Source organism: Homarus americanus, unplaced genomic scaffold (genome assembly GCF_018991925.1).
Source record: "Homarus americanus isolate GMGI-L3 unplaced genomic scaffold, GMGI_Hamer_2.0 scaffold22250, whole genome shotgun sequence".
Lineage (NCBI taxonomy): Eukaryota > Metazoa > Arthropoda > Malacostraca > Decapoda > Nephropidae > Homarus > Homarus americanus.
Window position 1 is genome coordinate 11,090,285 of NW_024741189.1, and position 21,607 is coordinate 11,111,891.

The window sequence follows — 21,607 nt, forward strand, 5'->3', positions numbered from 1 at the left end:
ACATTTGGATGTGTATATATGGCGGACATACGGTACTATTGCCATAGGAACTTTATCACGGTATTCGTAACATATCTGATACTGTACTTTCAAATTTAAAGGATGACTCAGTTTTGTTTCATTCTTCTAAGCCTTTTCCTGTAATACTGCTGGGTGGGCAGACTCAAAGACAAACAGACTCTCCCCTCATTCGCTGTCATTCAATCAATCTCACTATACAGTACTGTCACAGATTTATTGTGTTATGGTATTCCCCCTTTCACAATAAAGTTTCAAGATATCTGGCTTATGTGTCACCTCACAAAACCCAGCATCTTTCATCAGCGTGTGGCACGTCCATTCTTCCACCTCCTTCTTGGCTTCACCTCCCTCCAACCACCCACCTCAGAGTTATACACTCTTGTTTACCAATGTTTTAATTCCCATTCTTTCAATATTTTGATACAGTATCACTTTGGTAAATCCTAGTCAGCTTTCTGTTCGACATCACTTCCTTATTTAGGTAATGTATTTCTCATTCTCGGTTTCTCATTCATCCCACACATTGATTTTTAACATGTCATGTTTCACACTTTTAATTTGCTTTTTCCTCTTTCATCCTAGTCCAAACTTCAAATACATATTATCATGTCTGTTTAATCATTTCTCCGTACATACATCCTTTGATACTATTCTCTTTATCCCTTCACTTTTGAATACTGTACATCCCTTAATATCTTTCACTCCACAACCCAGTAACTCAATTCATCACTCTTTGTTCTCTTTGCTAACACATTTTCACGAATAGATATTTGAAACACTTTACTTCCTTCTTTCTATTTCTCCTTGTGTCCCTTAGCACATTTTACTTTTGTCACATTCTCCAATAATTTTTCTTCCTACACACACACACACACACACACACACACACACACACACACACACACACACACACACACACACACACACACACACACACACACACACACACACACACACACACACACACACACACACACACACACACACACACACACACACACACACACACACACACACACACACACACACACACACACACACACACACACACACACACACACACACACACACACACACACACACACACACACACACACACACACACACACACACACACACACACACACACACACACACACACACACACACACACACACACACACACACACACACACACACACACACACACACACACACACACACACACACACACACACACACACACACACACACACACACACACACACACACACATCTAAACTTATTCACTTAATATTTTTTTTTCTTCCCAGCAGAGCATTGTCACCTGCAAACACAAGCTGACTCACCTTACAAGTGTGCCCCATTTCACTATGTACTAAACTGTGCATACTTCTCCATATTCTTGCATTCACCTATCTCACTACCCCATCCATAAAACTAGTGTAATATCCATGGAAAACCTATACTACCATCTTTGATATAATTATATTTTGGGTAAGACATTTTTTCTTATCACAACGTAACAAATAATTTATAAAAACTACACCTTAAAATAAAGACTTGATCCACATGCCCAGTTCCATTCTGAACCCACTGTACTCTTCTCCTAACACACTCTATTTTGTCACAATCTCTCAACAATGACTACCACACACTTTTCCTGGTACAGTATAATTATTCTTCTTTACTGTATCAAAAAGGTTCATTCACATCATCTTTTCCTCTCTACTTTTCATTGCTATGCATATACAGTACTGTATGCTCTTGTCATCCATTCTACCACTTCTCAGCCTTTTGCCCTCAAGGTTCAATGTGGTATTCAAGATGAAAGGAGTACTCACATAGTTATTGCGGAGGTCTGGGTGCATGTAGTCGATGCCTGCAAACAGAGAGAGAACATGAGGATGTGCAATGTGTGAGGAGAGACAGAGTTATCAGTATTATGCTGTGACTGCCACCACTCCAGCCTTTGCCCTCAAAACTCCCAATGACACAAATACTGTTATAGGGATTTAACTTATGATAATTAAACAGCTTCGAGGCCCTGTCGCTTCACACTTCTCTTGAAAAATAAAAGATGTGGAAACAAAATGTACTGAGTTCAAAAAGAGTTCCCTATAATGGTTTCTATTTATTCATATAATGTTACTGCAGTATATATTATGTGACAGACAAGGGATGTAGGTGTGTGTGTGTGTGTTCAGCCACACCTCCACCATCCATCCAGGTTAATGGTACTACCCTCTCTAATGTTAACCACTTTCAGCATCCTGGCTCCCACCTGTCCACTACTGCGGACATTGTTGAAGAGATTCAACATCGGATCAGATGTGCATCTCAAGCCTTTGGCAGACTCCATAAACATGTGTTCAGCTGTAGGGAGCTGAAATTATCTGCAAAGTTCCACGTACAGGTATATCGAGCAGTGATCCGTCCCACCTTGCTGTAAGGCAGTGAGACATAGGTCACATATAGGAGGCACCTCAAGGCACTCGAAAACTTTCATTAACGTAGTTTACGTTCCATCTTCTAAGTTCGCTGGGAAGACAAGAGAACAAATGCCAGTATTCTTGCTGACACTAACTGTAAGAGCATCGAGGCTACCATTATCCATGAACAACTATTGTATGTGTACAAGTATGGAGAAAGCAGGAGGAAGGGCAGTGGAGGACAGATTCCATGGGTGGGGCAGAGAGAACAGGGGGACAGTCAACTTAGTGGGGCTGGTAGTGTAGGTGGCACTTACGATGAAACAGAATAAGTTCAGGCCGTGTTTCCTGCATGGACAACAGAAGCCTGCCAAAGCAGCTACTTTCCATCACCTAACAAATGGTAAACGTAACGCTGATGGGCAACGGAAAAGGTATACATATAGTCTTAAGACAGACCTGAAAAGGTGTCAAATCGACCCCCTCACCTGGGAGACGATCACTCCACGCCATAACGCTTGGAGGAGCACCACATGAAAAGGTGTCAATACTTTCAAGTTAACCTGACTGTATACTGAGGCATACAAATGCGAGCACTGGAAAGATGCTGTCGCCGCCCCTCCCACACTAGATGTAGCCCTCTACACGTGCAACATCTGTGGATGGCTCTGCCGATCCCATATCGGACTCTCGAGTCACTCCAGAGCTCACTAACGAAGGTGACATCTTTAATAAATCATATCATTGTATCATAGTTGGATGATAGTCATACTCTATTCCGAGTGACAGCAAAATAGTTGAGGCAACAGTCACTGAATGCCTCATAGATCTGCAGCTCAACTAACTCAACACAGCCAGAGTAGCTACTTATGTATTAGGATAGTTAATTTTAAGGTAATAAAATGGCAGCGATGGTGTGGCTATTGAGGGAGGCTGGAGGCCATTTTTAATTGTAGTAGTAGAAGAGAGAGTGTGTGTGTAGGAGCTGGGCTGGAAGCTAAGTGGACTGGAAGGTTGGTACATCTCACAGTCATGACAGTGGCATAATATGATGCAAAAGAGAAACTTTGGTGCTCAAGAATTGACCACTGACTGTATTAACCAGCACGTGAAAGAAACATGCCTCACGCTCGAGAAAATATGAATCAGGTGAGGAATGGCGGCATCCGTGCTGACAAAAAAAAATCAATACCTGTAATAATTTGGCCAATTTAAACCGTCCCGAGACATTACGGCCAAACAGAAGCGGAGTTAAGTCAGTTATCTTGGTCACAGTGATGGTAAACCTCATTCATCGTCTCTTTGTAAGGTTATTATGGCCATGAAGAAGATAAAACACACTTCATGGAATATAAGAATCAAAGCTAACAAGAACAGCGGTGGTAGTGTTCCCTGTGAATGGTAGTGATCCCTGTTCACACGCAGAGGTCCAGGGTTTGATTTCCGACTTGTAAGGTATTGTTTATATATATATATATATATATATATATATATATATATATATATATATATATATATATATATATATAACATAGTCTAGATTGCTTTTAGTGTCCTTGTGGTTTGGGCGGTAACATTCCCTGGTCACACACAGTAGGTCAAGGGTTCGAGTCCTGGCTGGTGAGGTTGTTGATTTTATGTTCAAGTCCGTGTTATATGGACTATATATATATATATATATATATATATATATATATATATATATATATATATATATATATATATATATATATATAATATATATATATATATATAAAACTACACCAAGAAAGTCAATTTGACATATTGTTATAAAAGTAGTAGAGAGGCACACTGTACACTATCAACATCGCCACAAGATGGTGTGTAGTTACCATCGTCCATGATGGCGGTGGTGACGTTGCGGCCGGTGAAGCCCTGAGCCCAGGCAGCCTCCACATTGAGGTCCAGGCGAGGTTTCCCGCCATTCTGACCAGTGTTTTTCTGCGGGGACAAAATATCAGAGATTAGTGTTAGTGTTAACGTTGGTAATTATATAAGTAATAAGTATTGTTTGTTCTCGCCACTGGTCCTTACGTTCGTCTTATTGTTAGCTGCTAGCTATCGGCCTTGTGTCTGTGTGATAGTTGTTCAGAGCTGTGAGGCGTGAGTGAGTGTCAAGCAAGAGTCGACAGCTTAACAGCATAAGTCAGTCAGTGATATACTGTATGTGTAAGTAATCCCCCACTAGTAAAACATTTCTTATTATTATTTTTTTTAAATATTTTCTTTGACAGCTTCCATACACACCCTCAGCTGTGACCACATTACTCAACACCCGACACGGCCTAACTAGATAACACGACACCAACACCAAATAGCTTTAGCAGCAGGAAAACAAATTTAGCGTAATTTGATAGAGCCTCAGGTGGCGTCACATATACAGAATCTGTTAAGGTTGTCAAAACCATATTTATCTCTCGAGCTTCGTGGTGTTTTTCTTTTGAGTAGTGGAAGTGAGCGTGGCTCCCTTATGGCCAGTGTGGGTACAGTACACCCTTTTCGTTATATAAGAAAGATTCCCTTCACTTCATCTGTAAAGTTAAGATAGCTGTTTACAGATGTGCTGACTGTAGGTCCCGCGAATGCAAACCAGGGACTCTTAGAACAAGGGACGAGTCGTTGTATCCACTGGGTCACCACACCCCAGCTCTTAGAATAAATCAGAAGCAAATTGAGAGAAGCTGTGAATTAATAAGAGGTGGAGGGAAGAGAAAAAATGGAGGATATGCTGCCGTGTCATCACGCAAGAACATTGTGGCGAAGCCTTCTTGATTAGGTTCTTATCTTCCCTCCACCGCCATGACCCCTCCTGCACCTGTTCATGGATCTCAAACCTTCTACACGAGCTTCTCCCGCAGCTTCCCTCCCTCTTCTCAGTCCTTCCTGACCACACACTTCTCCCCTCGCTACTACTCCCTTCCTCAACACACGTTAACTCCCACACCCCGCACTTAATCCCTCTCAGTTCACCTTCCTCTTCCTCCCACACAACACACTCACTCCCTCTCGCACCACCGTCCTCCCACTCTCATACAACACACTCACTCATTCACTCTGTCCCACACCACATACCTTTTCCTTCCCAGAACACACACCCTTCCCCACCTATATCACACACCACACGACTCACCTTCTCCCATCCACACTCACTCCCTCCAACAACACACACTCACTCCCTCCAACACACACTCACTCCCTCCAACAACACACACTCACTCCCTCCAACAACACACACCCACTCCCTCCAACAACACACACTCACTCCCTCCAACAACATACACTCACTCCCTCCAACAACACACACCCACTCCCTCCAACAACACACACCCACTCCCTCCAACAACACACACCCACTCCCTCAGGTTCGCTTCGTTGGTTTCAGACTCAATTTTGAAACCAATGCCCCAATTTTCCACTATAACTAAATAACATTATAGCCCCCCCCCCCAATACTCTTAAATCCTTTGGCAATTTTCTACCATTCTCAATTTAATCTGTGGTAGCCCTGTCCACCAATTTAAATATTTAACTTAATACCAATATTTCCACCAAACTCGAATCCTGTTATAGCCTTTCAGTCGAAGCTTGTGATAAAATTGTCTAAACAAAGTATAGAGTTAAGGGGTGTAGGTCTGTAGTGGTGTGGAGTATTGTACAGATAGAAGAAACGAAGAAGTATATAGCTAAGGTTCCTAAGCCAAAAGGCAGACAAGTGGAAAAAGAGCAACACGTATGTACATTACTATGAGTTCGGCTGATGTGGCGGGGGAGAGGGGTGGTGGTAGACACTAAGCGGAGAGGAATAAGAGTGGAGAAGGTGAATGAGACAGGAAGAGGGACAGCTAACGGCGGTGTGAAAGAGGTGGGCATTGGAGTGGAGAGAGTGCATGTGGTGTAGGTGAAGAGTGGAGGAGAAAGGTGATGCCAGCTGTGACGTGAAAGAGGTGGACGCTGTAGTGGAGAGAGTGCGTGTGGTGGAGGTGAAGGAGGCAGTGAGAGGGGTGCAGCTGGAGGCGCCTGATAAGACCAGGGCGTCGTTCTCAGAATAACTCACCAACCCTGGGTAAAATTTCCCGCAGACTCTGCGCGCTTGTAAGGCCGTCAGCCGAGATATACCGCTAATATGAGCCAGCAGGGAATTGGTCTCACGTTATGAGACAGTCACCAGTCGGGTAGTAGCCCAGTGTATGTACAGTATACCAGTCATGTGATACACAGTGTGGAGTGTGAGGCCCGGAGCTCGATATACTATAAGACTCACTGGTCGACGATCTATACAGTTTTGAGGGCACAAAAATTAAAGGTGAGTTTGACAAAATTCCGTTGGAGTCCTACAATGGAGGAACACTCCCCCTAGACACACAAAACACAAAGACATTATCACAGGGAAAACTTCATCCCCTGAGAAGAATTCATATCAAACTTTACAGAATAACGTCTACTTGTTGGTGATATGCTAATAACTGAGATACGTGAGTAGACAAGATCAACAGACAGACATCGAGATTACCAATGATCCATAATGAGAATACCTGCTAAATATATCCGTTAGTTCAATAAATATATGTCTGGCTAGTTTGAAATGAATGTCTGGCTAGTTGAAGATGTATGTATGCCTGACTAGTTGAAAAGATGCTGGTCGGAAGAAACTATGAACACCCAAACGACGAAAAATCGACTGATCTCGTGGTTGGACAAAGCGGGGCACCTCATTAACCGCAGAAATACGCAGTTCATGCCGTATGGGAATGATAAACGTCACCACCACTCCAAAGAATCCCCCCCCCCCTCAAAAGCAACAACAACAACAGTGACAAAATCTAGCGCCGACACTCACAATATGGACAAATCGCAACGTGTCAATAGATACAACTGGATATGTTTTGTTTTATCGGTGACGTTTCAACATTCAGCGATATATGAATATGTATATATGCACATTCATATACTGTATATTAATAAAAAAAATGGTGTATAAAGACTCACAGACAGCCGGAACATCACAGTTCAGAGTCCTATAATGAAATACGATGAATTTGTCAGGATAATGAGCAGTACCACGAACCAATTACTTCCAGTCAACAAAGGGGGTAATATTGACGCTACGAGTGAATGATCGTCCCTTACTACCCTTCTCCCTCCCTTCTTCACTCCCGACCCTTCCCTTCCCTCCCTCCCTCATTTTCCCCCTCTTTCACTCCGTTCCTCCCCGCCCCGCCCCTCCCCCTCTCTCTCCCTCCCTATTCCTCCTCCTTTACTCCCCCCTCCCTTACTCCCAGCCCCGCCCCGCTCCTCCCCCTCCCCTCCCGTTCCCCCCTTCCCTCCCTCCCCTGATCAAATAACCAGCACCTGACCAGTTCTTGTGATGGACAGGGTGAAAGACAGGAGGTGGGGGTAGGGAGGGGCGGGGTGGCGGGCAGACAGGAAACAGACAAACAGTAGGACAGAGGCAGATTGAGTGAAACTGGGACAGATAGAAACAGCTTTATGGTGAACGGCGACACGGATCAGAGACGGTGATATGAAGACAACACTGATAGATAAATAGGCGAACATGTAGTTTTAGACAGGCAAGGGTAAACAGAAGACAGAAAAGGACGCAAAGAGACGGGGATTGAGTCGTTAACAAGGAAATAGACAAACAAACAGACTCAACACTGATGGACAGACAGAAGACACACAAGGAGAGAAAGATAATGAGATAATCTCATGGCCGAAGGACTGACGGAGAGACGGAAATTGGAGGCAAATAGTGCGTACGGTCGAGGTACTTTCTTCATATTGTCTACATGGTCGAGGTACAATAACAATAACAATAATAATAATAATTAAAATAACAATAATAATAATAATAATAATAATAATAATAATAATAATAATAATATTACCAACAACAATACTGATAAAAAATACTAGAATTTTCCTCAAGGCTATGTGGGAAAAAAACACGGTAAAAATAAGTATTGTTGTGTAAGACAAAGTGATATGCAAAACAGGTCTTTCGGGATAAATGATATCGTTTGATGGGGAGGGAGGCTCTAGGTGTGTTAACCCCGTGAGTACGATGACTTAACCCTCTGAGTACTATGTCTGGAACTTAAGGGAATAGATTACCTTACTAAAAGTGTTAAGATATCGTACTCAAGGGGTTGAAACGTTGTACTCAAGGGATTGAGAGGAAGTTAGGAATGGAGAGGAGGAAGGAAGGGGCGAAGAGGAGGAAGGAAGCGGCGAAGAGAAGGAAGGAGGGAGGGAGAGGAAGGAGGAAGGCATGGAGAAAAGGCAGGAAAGAAGGGATGCTGGAAGAGGAGGAATGGAAGGAAGGAGGGAAATAAGGAAGGAAGGAGAAAGGGGAAGAGGAAGGGAAGGGAAGGAAGTAGGGAGCGAGAGGGGGAAGGGAAGGAAGGAGTGAGGAAGAGGAGGGAGGAAAAAGAGGAAGGAAGAAGGGAGAGGAGGAAGGGAAGGAGAGAGAGAGGAGGGAGGAAAGGGAAGAATGGAAGGAAGGGAGAACGGGAAGAAGGGAAGGGGAGAGGAGGAAAGGAATGAGGGAGGAGGAGGAGGTAAGGAAAGAAGATAAAGAAGGGAGAGGAAGAGGCCTGGAGATAAGGACTCCTGCTGGTGAAACAATATATACGTCAGCAACAGAAGCGTCAATACCCGCCCTGCTGGTATAACTGTCAGCCACACACCACCTCAGTGACTTGCTTCTCTCTTCCCCTGTACTAACCTTTCCTCCTCTTCCTCCTCCTCCTCTTCCTCCCCCCGCCTCCTACACCCCCTCTTCAGTAAAATTGCCATACAAGTTTACAATTGGTACGTATATAAACTCTGCAGCATGAATATAGACAATGTATATATACAGTGCTCTATAACTATTTCTACGCTAACCTGGCCCGTAAGCCTGGTTAGGTCAGGTCAAGTCAGGTCAGGTCAGGTCAGGTCACTCTTACTGTTGTTATTTATTTTATTTTTATCGCAAGTCTGAGTTCAGGGACGTAGTACGAGACTAATTGACGCTATAAATATCTTTCTCACACACACACACACACATCAAAAGAGTGTAATAATGCCAACTTGGAAACTCTGATAAGATCCTTGATTACAGAATGAATTTAATTAGTTCAGTTGTACACCTTTCAATGGGCTAATCATACACAAATGCGGCCCTGTGGTCTATACTGTACATGCATTGACAACCATACACAGAAAATATTAAATTCAATAACTAACAATAATAATAACGAGAGAGAGAGAGAGAGAGAGAGAGAGAGAGAGAGAGAGAGAGAGAGAGAGTTGGACCTTTAGGGGAATATTTATAAAGGCCATCTCAGGTCCCCAGCACACAGGGAAGAGGGAGTGGAATGGCTCGCTTACTGGAGAGTTCTGTGAGTCTACCTACAGTAACCCTTCCTTCACCTGACTCACTGATGGTGTAGAGGCTGTAGGGTGTAAGGGGTGTAGGGTGTAGAGGCTATAGGGTGTAGAGGGTGTAGAGGGTGTAGGGTGTAGAGGGTGTAGGGTGTAGAGACTGTAGGGTTTAGAGGGTGCAGGGTATAGAGGGTGTAGGGTGTAGAGCGTGTTGGGTGTAGAGCGAGTTGGGTGTAGAGGCTCTGGGACGTGGGAGTCTTTCGTCACAGATAAGTGTTGTTGTTGGCACGAAAATTTTTGCCCTTTGGTCAAGGACTCAAGATGATGGCTTGTCGACTCACCGCATACAAGCCTCACTGATTGGTCGTTAGCCAGCCATTCAGCGCGTCGATTCACTGGGGCTATATATGGTAAGATAATTAATGGTATGGCATTTGCGTCAACGTAGAGTGAGGCACTTTCAGCTAAGCGTTATACAAGCGTCTTTGTATGGATAGCTGAATGTGCAGACAGCCTGGACGAGTGAATGTGCAGTCTTTTTCAGGTGCTTTTAGAACGATATTAAAGCCCTATAAGCCATAAGGCTGTAAAACTCGTCTCTGCACCAAGACATCGAAACGATTTTAGGTGTTTTGCTAGAAATATTGTAAAAGGTTTTTAGAAACTGTTAAACGCACACGCGGGGACACACACATACCCCCGCTCCCCAACCACCATTATGTCTTAGATCAATAATTTTCTTTTAGATTCATGTCATAACGCTGGTTACTCTACTCTAAGCAGCATCAGTTAAAAAAAATATGAAAACCACAGCCATCTACCTCTTACGTCACCACCCAGTAGGACCTTCACTCACTTGCAGAATCTAGTGACGGGCCAGCGCATAGCAGCACCGTTCTGGGTGTAGTGTACCTTGTAGGACCTTCACTCATTGTTCACTCAGTTGCACAGGATGGTGAAGAGATGAGGGCTGAGCCGGCACTGATCCAGACATTTCCCGTTACCCGGTAGGAGGGAAGCCCTACCGTTTCCCTTCTCGTCTATATTTGGTTATCTCGTAAACAAAGTTAAGGCAAATTTATTTACATTGAATAATTCTGAGCCATAGCAAAGCCTTTGTAATAAAAATAATAACTACTAAACACGGTACACTGGATCGCTTCTAACGGATGATAAACAATGGTGACACAGTTGCTCCATTCCTCGCCACACACAGATAATGAACGACCATTGCCCCACAACCTACAATAGACGTGAAACGTCTTTTTACCTATTTATTTATTCACATAATATGTGTTATATTGTAGCAGGGAAAATATATTTTCAGTGCCAGTAAGGACATGTCAGTTCGTAAGAGCATAATATTGCGAACCTTTGACCTGGTGTCGAGTACGCTTGGAGTCGTTAGTGAGGTTGAGCTGTGGAGAAACACCATAATTCGAGAAACCTTCACAGTGTTGAAATTAATGCTTCACTGAAAGTTGGTTAACCATTACGGTTTGTCAATGTTGACTCCAGGCAGTAATCTTGATGTGTAATCCTTGTGTGTTATTCTTGTTGGTGGCGCCTTGTTTTAGGAGGCTGTAATCCCTGCATCAAGCTGAGTGGTTACATGCGCTTAGCTTAACAACCGTTCACGAATAGAACAAAGCTGGAGGGTGTGTAGGTGGGTAAGAATGAAAACATACCGCTAGGGATTATCCCAGACATTTTCCCAGACAGAAGCATGACGTTACATGTACGAGGAGTTGTCAGGCCACACACACACACACACACACACACACACACACACACACACACACACACACACACGAGCTAAAATTAAAACACTAGGTGCATCCTCATCAGCAAATCTCCCCTCACCGTGCAGGCTCCAACAGTAAGGGCGGTCACCCCAAGCCAACACCAACACCAGAAATTAAAAAATAAGTGTCTACTGCACCGTAACAGAGCGCCACTACTGGCAGAAAGCAAGTGAAACTTGAGACTCCGGTGAATGCTCGTGTTGGCAATGTTTGTATGTAATGGGCCGAAAACTTGGCTACCCGTTGACTGTCAAAGACTGGTCTACCAGTTGACTGCCAAAGACTGGTCTACCAGTTGACTGCCAAAGACTGGTCTACTAGTTGACTGCCAAAGGCCGATCTACCAGCTGACTGTCAAATACTGAGCAACCAGCTGAAAAAAGGTATTTATCTTTAAATTTTAGTGGCGGATGACCAGTGTATTTACAAACGTAGACTACACGCCTAAAGACCGTAGATGTTGAGGCGCAGTAATACATTGTAACATTACCAGTTATGTGCCAATTTAGTTGATTTTCCCGTTTGGTCTCTTCAACACTCCCCCCTCCCCTTTACTTGACTTCCATTGGGATGAGATTACGAAATTACTCACAGCGGGGAGAGACCATTACTCTCAATCGCACTGACACATCCTACACCCCCCTCCCCCTCTCTTTATCTTCCCTCCTTTCTTATCCCCCTCCCCTCCCCTCTTGCTTCGGCTCCCCTTCTTCCCGCCTCTCTCCCTCTCTCCATTCCTCCTCCATTTCCTCTCTCCTAGACTAGTGACGTCATGGCTTTTTAATCAAGCCAAACCAAAAATAAACTAACTCGAGTGGATTTTTTTTGGATCCTTAAGGATGAGAAAACCTATTTATGTGTTTTCTTGGTACCCACGGGAACCAAAACTTACGGATGAGGTAAAAACATCCCGAGCCACAAGATAGGCTTCCTGAGTTAGCCCAACCGAGGAATGTGTAAATTAGCTGAGAGAGATTAAATGGGTGTCCCAACTCACTCCCTAAAAGGGTCTCCAACTCCCTAAAGACAGACAGACAGACAGACTTCTTTACCCACCCTTTCAACACCACTTAAATGCAGGGATAATCACCTCTTTGGATACACTTTCACCACCACAAGCACGACTAACACCCCCCCCCCCCAGTGTCAACAGACCTTTACCAAACCACAAGATTAAATTGTTTTCTCCTTTATTCAAATGTCTACAATATCGTCATCATCTTCTTCCTACTAGGTCATGAGAGGTGAGTTGAAGGATATAAGGACATCTGTTAGTCTAAAGGATCCCCCAAAAGGATTCATTAAGATTAGTCAGCTAAATTTATCTTCCTAATTGGCTCTCTCTTAAGGCGGTATAAAAATCGCTGACAAGATGGCGTCTAAAATGTAGTGAGACTTTTTCCTCGTGAGATCAGTTCTTTTATCCAGGGGAAATAATGTTATTTACAGTATATTGGATTTATGAGGTTAGGTTAGGTTATATTAAGTCTGATTAGGTTAAAGTTAAGTGAGGTGAGGTTAGGTTAGGTTAGGATAGGTTAGGTTATAGTCACTGAGATCTTATATTTATATTTTATTCCCTGACCGTACCTACAACACCGTACAGTATAACTCAGGTAAACTCACCGTAATTTGGTAGGTGGTTATCATCTTATGTGAGCCAGTTAGATGTATTCTCATATTTCCATTTATGAAGAACATTCCACATAATATAAACTAACCTAACATAACTTAATCTAACAAATCAAAGGTACTCAAACTATCCAACCAGGAGCGAACTCGTAACAATGGTTTTAAATTAGACAAATTTAGATTTCGGCGTGAAATAGGTAAACACTGGTTTGGAAACAGAGTAGTGGATGATTGGAACAAGTTACCAAATATCATCATTAACTCGAATACGCTGGATAGCTTCAAACATAGGTTGGATGCTTATATGAGCAATAGGGGTTGGGTATAAACGGGACTGCCCAGTATGGGTCAATAGGCCCGCTGCAGTTTCCTCCATTCTTATGTTCTTATTTAACCTAATATATCATAACTTAATCTAACATATAACTTAGCTCAACTTATCATAACCTAACCTAACCTAACCTAACCTAACCTTATGCAATGGCCTTATAAATTCATAGAAAAATTCACTCTAGTTACGGACCCAAAAGACACACACACACAAAAGACAGCGAAATTGCACCGTGGATCTACCGTAAATAAATGCGATAACTTTTACCTTCGTAGAGTAGAAATTGACGTCGAGGGGTAGGGTCACGTGGGTGGGTGGGTGGTCTTGTAGGTCAGGTCAGGTCAGGTCGGGTGTGGTCTTGTCAAAGTGTGCGTCAATCTCCCTCCTCCTGAATGCTTCACCATGGTCAATAATATTTCCGAGAGAGAGACCCAGAAAGAGACAGGAGGGAGACCAGACAACAGAGAGAGAGAGAGAGAGAGAGAGAGAGAAAAAACAGTGAGGGAGACAGATTTTATTCCACCCACCCCACTCCCACCCACCCACTACAGGCAGGATCTGGTAGCAATCATGTTACGGAGAATTAGGTCGAGCATTCTGGGGGCGGCTCTAAAGTATTAGATTTACTGGAGCTGAGGGAGTGGGGGTGGGGGTGAGGGGTGGGGGTGAGGGGTGGGGGTGGGGGGGGTGAGGGGAGTGGGGGGTGAGGGGAAGTAGGGGGTGAGGGGGAGTAGTGGTAAGGGGGGGAGTAGTGGCGAAGTTGGAGCTGTGGGGTGTAAGGGTGTAGGGGGGTGGGAGAGTAACAGTGAGTGGAAGAAGGGGGTGAAGAGGAGTAGGGGGATGAGGGAAAGCTGAAGTGAGAGGGAGAAACGGACACCAAAGCCTGTGCCAAGGTATCTCTTGACCATGATTTATATACAGTATAGTTATGCATTAGTTCAATTACGGCAGAGTAATGGATAAACACCTCAGGCGTCCTTATGACCTATGATCCCTATCAAATGATGCAAAATATAAAACTTTTGGGGGTTTTGGTCGCTAATCTTACATAATCCTTATAAATGAAGTCTGGATAAGCCTGCCTAGTTTTAAAGTAATTGTCCCTGAATTGACGGAGTGGTCACTAATTTTTCACTGCTGATAAAAAACGTTGAATAACAGCACAGCAATAATGATGGTAAGGTTTGTCCCCACCACTTACACTAATTAATGTACTCTACTCCTCCACAACATTACGTGGACATATTATGTACTAATATCTAATGCCACAACAACCTGCCCACTGAGGTTTGTAAAGAGCCATTTGTAACCTCTGTCCTGCAGTAGCCATTGCTCGCGTTGAATTTGATAAAAACTAATTCCACTAAACTTCGTGTAGAGCACTACTACTACTGTACTTACACATACTTGGTGTACGAAATAGCTAGGTGTACTAAGCAGGGCTGGGTGTAATACACAGGCCTGGGTACATGACACAAAGCTGGATACACTACACAGGTTGGTGTACTCACCAGATACCACTGGTAGTGGAAATAGGGGTCGGTGGGGTCCTGATGACTCTGAATGGTGTGGAGAGGCACCAAGTTCTCCACCTTGAGTGGCTTGTACCCGCGCTTCACCCGCTTGAACCCGGCCTGCTGGTACGCCGAGTGAACCTGCGGGAAAGACAGAACTTAATGAACCTATGGGAGTGTTAGTGAACCAAATGACAGAGTATCAGTGAGCAGCTGGAAGGAAATGTACAGTTAGTGAATGAACCTTGCGGGAAATAATGGTTTGTTAATGTGACATAAAATACGGGTCTCTCTAGCCTGTTGGGAAAGACGGATCTGTCAGCTCCGGGGTAACCTACACAATAGAAAAAAAAATGAATTTTAGCTTCAAACATCAGCTATATTGAACTCCCACTGTTGACCTTCGAAGCTTTTACATCCCTAAAAAAATAACATGCAAAATTCCAACACACACACGCACACACGTAAAATGCCAACACATATAAAATATCCCGAGTTTTACTTCCTCGTAAATTGGGTTTCATATGATCCCTAAAAATACCTTCCCATCAAGGTGAAGTAAGTACGTTTGTTTAAAGCACACAACTCATCTTTATATATGATGAAGTGTTACATAATTTACTCTCGTTTAATGGTGTACATTTCAAGTGATAGAACACATAAGGTACATTATAAAATTAAGGATTAGTGTCATACATAATTTATTGTTTGGTAAATTAATGACCAAAAAGTCTATAAAATTTCGGTAACACAGGATTTTTTTTTCGATTTCACGACTTAGAAGACAAAAGATGTAAAACAAAATATGTGGCGAGTATTTCATGTTATTCTTTATACGACAAATTCACAGCCAAGGATATATTGCGTTTCTTGTCCTCATTTATTCTGGATCAAATAGACTTCACATTATATTATTAAAAACACAAATTTCTGTAATATGAAGTCCTCTCTCAATTTCAAGTTCATGCAAAATATGTTTTTAAATCTAGTTCTTAAACACAAGGTTCTTTAGTCAGGTTCTTTAGCACCTCAGCATACACGGCGGCTGTTGCTAAGAGCGCATGTTTACCTGAATTTCAAATTCATGTTTTGTGACAATTCAAGACGCAGTCCAGACGACCACCTCCTGTTTACTGAAGAAACGCTGGGAGAAGGAAAGGAGGAGTAAAAACATTAGTAACTGAAAACAATATATATATATATATATATATATATATATATATATATATATATATATATATATATATATATATATATATATATATATATATTAATGTGGTCAGGAGGAGGAACAGATGATAATAAAGAAGGCTGGGGAGGAAGAGCAATAAGATTTTCAAAACTTTAACACAGAACTTGTACAATTTGGCGGCGGTGGATGAGGAGGAGGAAATGAGGTTCTCAAAAACTTTATCGTAAAACTCAGACAATCGTTGACGTCGTGGGAAGAGGAGTGGGACTCACGCTTCGCTACTCGTCTTAAACAAAATATGAAACACAAGGAGATAAAAATCCAATTCTTAAAAATTTAAACTATTGAAATTCCAAATGATCTTCCGTGGCGAGGTAAATTACACTCCACTTTTAGAGTGTATGAATGTCTGGAGAGATGTGGCGTGCCGCGTGAGACGGTCCCCATGACCCCAGCCTGAAGTTGTTTACATATCTGCAGAGAAACCTTAATGACTTACCTTCTTGTTCTCCTCAATATAGACTGCTTATGTTTTTGTCAAGTTTGTATGTAATTTATATTACCCGTGAATATGCTTAGAAATTTAATGTATATAGAGTTAATTTCCTTGATGAAACTCTAAGTACGGAAACGGGTACGTGTTTCTGAATCAACACACACATTACCTTGTTTTTGAAGTGAGGACATCCGTTCAATATTTTTTTACTCTCGTTTCTAGCGCTTCTTGTCTATTTTTTTCTGCTAGATTATATTATCATCCTCCACTTTCTTTTAATATACACATCAAATTTTAGTAGTTCCCTATTTCTTCTTTGGCAAAACATAACATTTAACGCTGTAACAGTCACCTCATGAATCGACTTAAGATATTTTTTCTGACGATATTCTTTAAGCAACACCAACGGACGACGCAGTAAATAAGGTCTGGGACGAGACCAGTGGCGCCCTCACTCTACAGCCTGGACCATCACAAGACAATAACAGATCCATTTAAGGGACAACATAGTGCTATACGGTATATACTTGACTGTGGGGTATCACATTTCTATACGATGCTATTTAGAGGCAAGACAGTCCTATACCGGGGGCGGGGGAGGGGGGTGGCGACACACACATGAAAGGTCAGCCATGTAGTGTCCTTAATGATGGTTATTTAACACTTAGTATGGACAGCGCGGAGTATACGAGAGAGAGAGAGAGAGAGAGAGAGAGAGAGAGAGAGAGAGAGAGAGAGAGAGACTCCACCATTTTCCACGGCTCGGCATTATACACATCTTTAATTAATTTAAGCATTTCAGCTTCCGGGTGCATGAGCTGCAAGTTTTCCGGGTACGAAGGAGCTCTGCACAGCCTCTCTACTGCAGCCATGAAGACATAATCCCAGCCATTGTTAACTAACTTAAGCTAATGTAACGTGCCTGAATGTAACCGAGTCTTAACACCGCCAAGATAAATGTAATGAAATGTAATCCAGTGTTAAATTAGTATAACCTAACAGAACTTTACCTAATTTAACGTAATCTAATGTAACCTAACCTACCATTATCTAATATGACGAGCTAACCTTACGTTACCTAATTATTACTTAACCTAACCTAAGGTACACTATACTGTTACCTAACTTCGTGTAACTTAATCTACTGTTACGTAACTTCAAGTAACGTTTCCTCATGTTCTTTGACACAGTGTAACGAAGCCTAACTTTACCTAACAGGGTAATCAAGATCAAGGGATTTAACCTGGTGGTATTTCGTCTATCTTGTTACTGACTGATGCAATGTTATTCAGTGAGGAAGTCTACCTAAGTGTTCCCTGAGACCACACGAGAGAAAGAGAAACTTCTCACAATATTCAACAAGCTTCACACACACACACACACACTTCAAGTGGTAGTGGTGATGGCTGGCTGTGATCTGCTCTACCTTAGCTGAGTCAAGCGTAGTTACAATCGCTTGTCATTTGCATAATTACACTTGCACAATTTGCATAGTTGTAACCGCATCATTTAATTAACCCAAGCTGAGAAATAGCTGTTTAACTCACGTAATAATAACCGAGCAATTTACATAGTAACCGCCGTTATTCACACAGTAACATCTTTGAATTACAGTATCATCTGTATAAGTTACAGTGAGATTTTAATCTATATGATAACATGTGTTATTTATATAGTAACTTTCGCCATATGTATATTAACATACGAGTCATTGGTATTACAGCAGCTTCATCTGAAAAAATCAGTTAAAGTACCAAAACAACAAATCACTGGTGAACGAAACTCCATTTATGTTTATAAAAGTTTTGTTTACGCAGAGGTATGCAGCAGCTACACTATCACAGTAGCGAGTGGTCACTGTGTGTCTTGATGACGTGGCAACACCTGCGTCAGTCTTCACCTTCCTCCCCATTCTGGATTATGTAAATTAGGGAGTAAGAATGAGGTTAATGTAGGTATCGGGAGGGGGTTCCCTCCCCCCTGCGCCCTGAACACGGCCCCTCCATTACCACCAGTGGGAGGAGGAGGAAGGTGGGTAGGCGGGTGTGTGGAGGGAGGGATGGGGGAAGAAGTGGGCGGTGGGGGTGGTTGGGTATGGGAAGGAGTGAATGAGGGAGTGGAGAGACTGGTTGGGTGGAATGAAGGAGTAAGAGTAGAGAGGGTGGGTGGGTGGGTGGGGTGGGGAGGGGGGTTGGTTGGAGGTATTGAGGGGATTGGGCAACGACGGGAATTAAGAGCGAGAATCTGAGAGAAGGTCCTATCGCCCCCCTCCCCCCCAAGTGGACGTTAAAACACTTAGAAATAGAGCAGTAGAGGGAACCAAAACCCATATAACCTGTTGGTAAAGATCATGACAGTAATAGTGGCCAGGGACTACAGGGAAACAGGTCTTGGGGGGGGGGGGATAAAAGTTAAGATGGGACGTGGCTGGGGTAGAGTATAGGCTACGAGACATTAAGATTTGGCCTCGGGAGTCAGGGTGTAGGAGGAGCTGGGGGACACAGAGATTGGAGATGTCAAACGATAGGAAGACTTCAACAGTTACTAGCCTTAGGGGCAGGTGATAGGAGAATAGAAGACTATGGGGCTAGGAGGAATAGGAGAACTGGACAATGTGTTGACAGAAGAACTTAGAAGAGCTATAACTTGTGCGGCAGGAGGTGAGTGCTGGGGAAGTAAGAGTTTATATTAACCAGGAGGTCGCTATGAGGGGGGTCTTTTGTTCGTTCTTAAAGCTACCTCACTCACTCGCGCGTCCACCACCCGGGCCTAAGGCGGGCTTTTTTTTCCCCTAGGTTGAAAAAACGTGTCAGCCCCCTCACCAGCCAGGGGTGAGATTCACAATGGTTGTTACGTTGAATATTCCTCGTAAGCGATGTCGTAAACATTCACTTCACTCATTGACGTTAAGTAGGACACTAACATTACATTTGAATTAAACATTAAAATTATACCGGGATTTTTTCTTAACTAGACACGTTCCCTCAGCACCAGTTAAGGGATATAATTAAGATAGTATATATCAGGTAGTCTTTCATTATAATTTTTACGCCATTTTTGTTTTGTTTTAGCGCAAGTCAGCAGTTGGACGGACGGGTTCTTACATCTCCATATACCATTTGAACGTTTGTGAATCCGTCCCCAGATCTTGTGAATCCGTCCCCAGATCTTGTGAATCCGTCCCCAGATCTTGTGAACCCGTCCCCAGATCTCACATGTTAGTTATGACATTTATACAAACATTATCAACACTAACTTGGTGCAGTCAGTTTGTACGGTGTTCTTGGTCACTGTATGCATTATTAGGAAGATGCCATTAAATCAGTAATATATGAAAATAGGGGGACGAGATACTTAAGTGGCTGAAAAGGTAGAATTTTTTATATATAGTGAAAAATTCTATTCACATTTCGTCAAAATTATTTCTAAAGATTATTTAATACAGGTTTTGTCTCCAATAAACACACATCTGCCTCGACCAGTGTGCCTCATGTGTTCCTCGACCAGAGTACCTCGTGTGTTCATCATGTGTTCCACGACCAGTGTACCTCATGTGTTCCTCGAAATAATGAATTTTGTACAGTCGCAATTTCTGTGATTTAACTGATGAAAAAGAGCACCATGAGTATCTCTTTAATATTTTAATAATAATATAAGTCACGGTAGTAGGCAGCTGCCAAACAGGGAGGTACTGCCGCCTGGGAAGATATTGGAAGCATAATGTGTTGTCTAATGGTAGACCCTGCTGCCATATGGCATCACGAAAATTGTGACCAAGTCCCAGGTTGCTGCGCTGACTTTCTGCCTCATTTACACACAATTGCAGGGTCTCAATTGTTTCTCTTCCTTGGACAATACAACATACATAATGTATATCGTTTCTCACTCTTGATTTATATTTTCGTTTTTGTATTTATTTATGGTTTTTATTAGTAGTAGTAGTATTAGTATTAATTTTATTAATTGTTGTAATGATAATAATAATATTATTAATGTTAGTCAATATTATTATTATTATTTTTTTTTTTAGATTGCCCCTGAGGGGGGGCTAGTTTATTGGGTGCCCCCTTACATTTTTTGTAAGGTGAAGCGCAGAAGCGTTTACAGTGCCCATCTGGGAAGCATGCTTAGTTCTTGCTTGCCTTTATGATTATATTTTCGTCCCCCCAGGCCCTGATGTGGGTCAGTGACCTGTGCCCGGGTGGGCTAGTCCCCGTAAAAAAAAAAGTCAAGAGTTACTAAAGTAAAATTGGCTTTTGATCATCTTTCATCAGAAAATTTACTACAGGTATGAGACTCTAAATTCACTTTACCTAAGTCAGTTCGGTTAACTTACTGAAAGGTAAACCTTGAAATACTCTCCCACGGCGGTGGCTGTGCAATGCTCTGTTTATCCTGGGTAAAGAAATAATGGGGTCGTGACGCCTCAGGACGGGGAGGGGGAGGGGGCGTCTGTAGCGCCCCAGAAGTGTCTTTTCGTGTTGCATTTAAGAAGTCCATCTTGACTTTATAAAACTGTAGCAAACACGAAATAAAATAATTGTTCTTGAATATCCAACACGATTTTAGAGTCAAGCGGCACCGTTTTCAATTTATGGCGATTGTGTTTTAAATTTAGTTGGGCATACCTAAGTCGTTATTTCGATCCTGTTTTAATTTTTGGTGAGCGTTGTGTGTTTACGTTTTCAATTCTGGCGGATGTATGGAAAAATTACACTGGCGGCTGACAATAGTACCAACACCACGTTTACCACTACCGGAGACCTACACAGCAGCGCCAAAATCACGTTACTAGAGTCTTACAGTGATGCCAACA

The 21,607-nt window shown here is 42.6% G+C and overlaps 1 protein-coding gene across 1 annotated transcript in view; it reads right to left on the bottom strand.

Moving 5' to 3' along the window:
• Window positions 1-21,607, bottom strand: part of LOC121875763 (neuroendocrine convertase 2-like) — a 67,839-nt gene that overhangs the window by 23,229 nt on the left and 23,003 nt on the right. The window contains exons 3-5 of the mRNA XM_042380448.1: window positions 15,101-15,244; window positions 4,286-4,394; window positions 1,845-1,882 (exon numbers count right to left, since the gene is read on the bottom strand). Of these exons, the coding sequence (XP_042236382.1) occupies window positions 1,845-1,882; window positions 4,286-4,394; window positions 15,101-15,244 (291 nt within the window). The remainder of the gene's footprint in view (window positions 1-1,844; window positions 1,883-4,285; window positions 4,395-15,100; window positions 15,245-21,607) is intronic.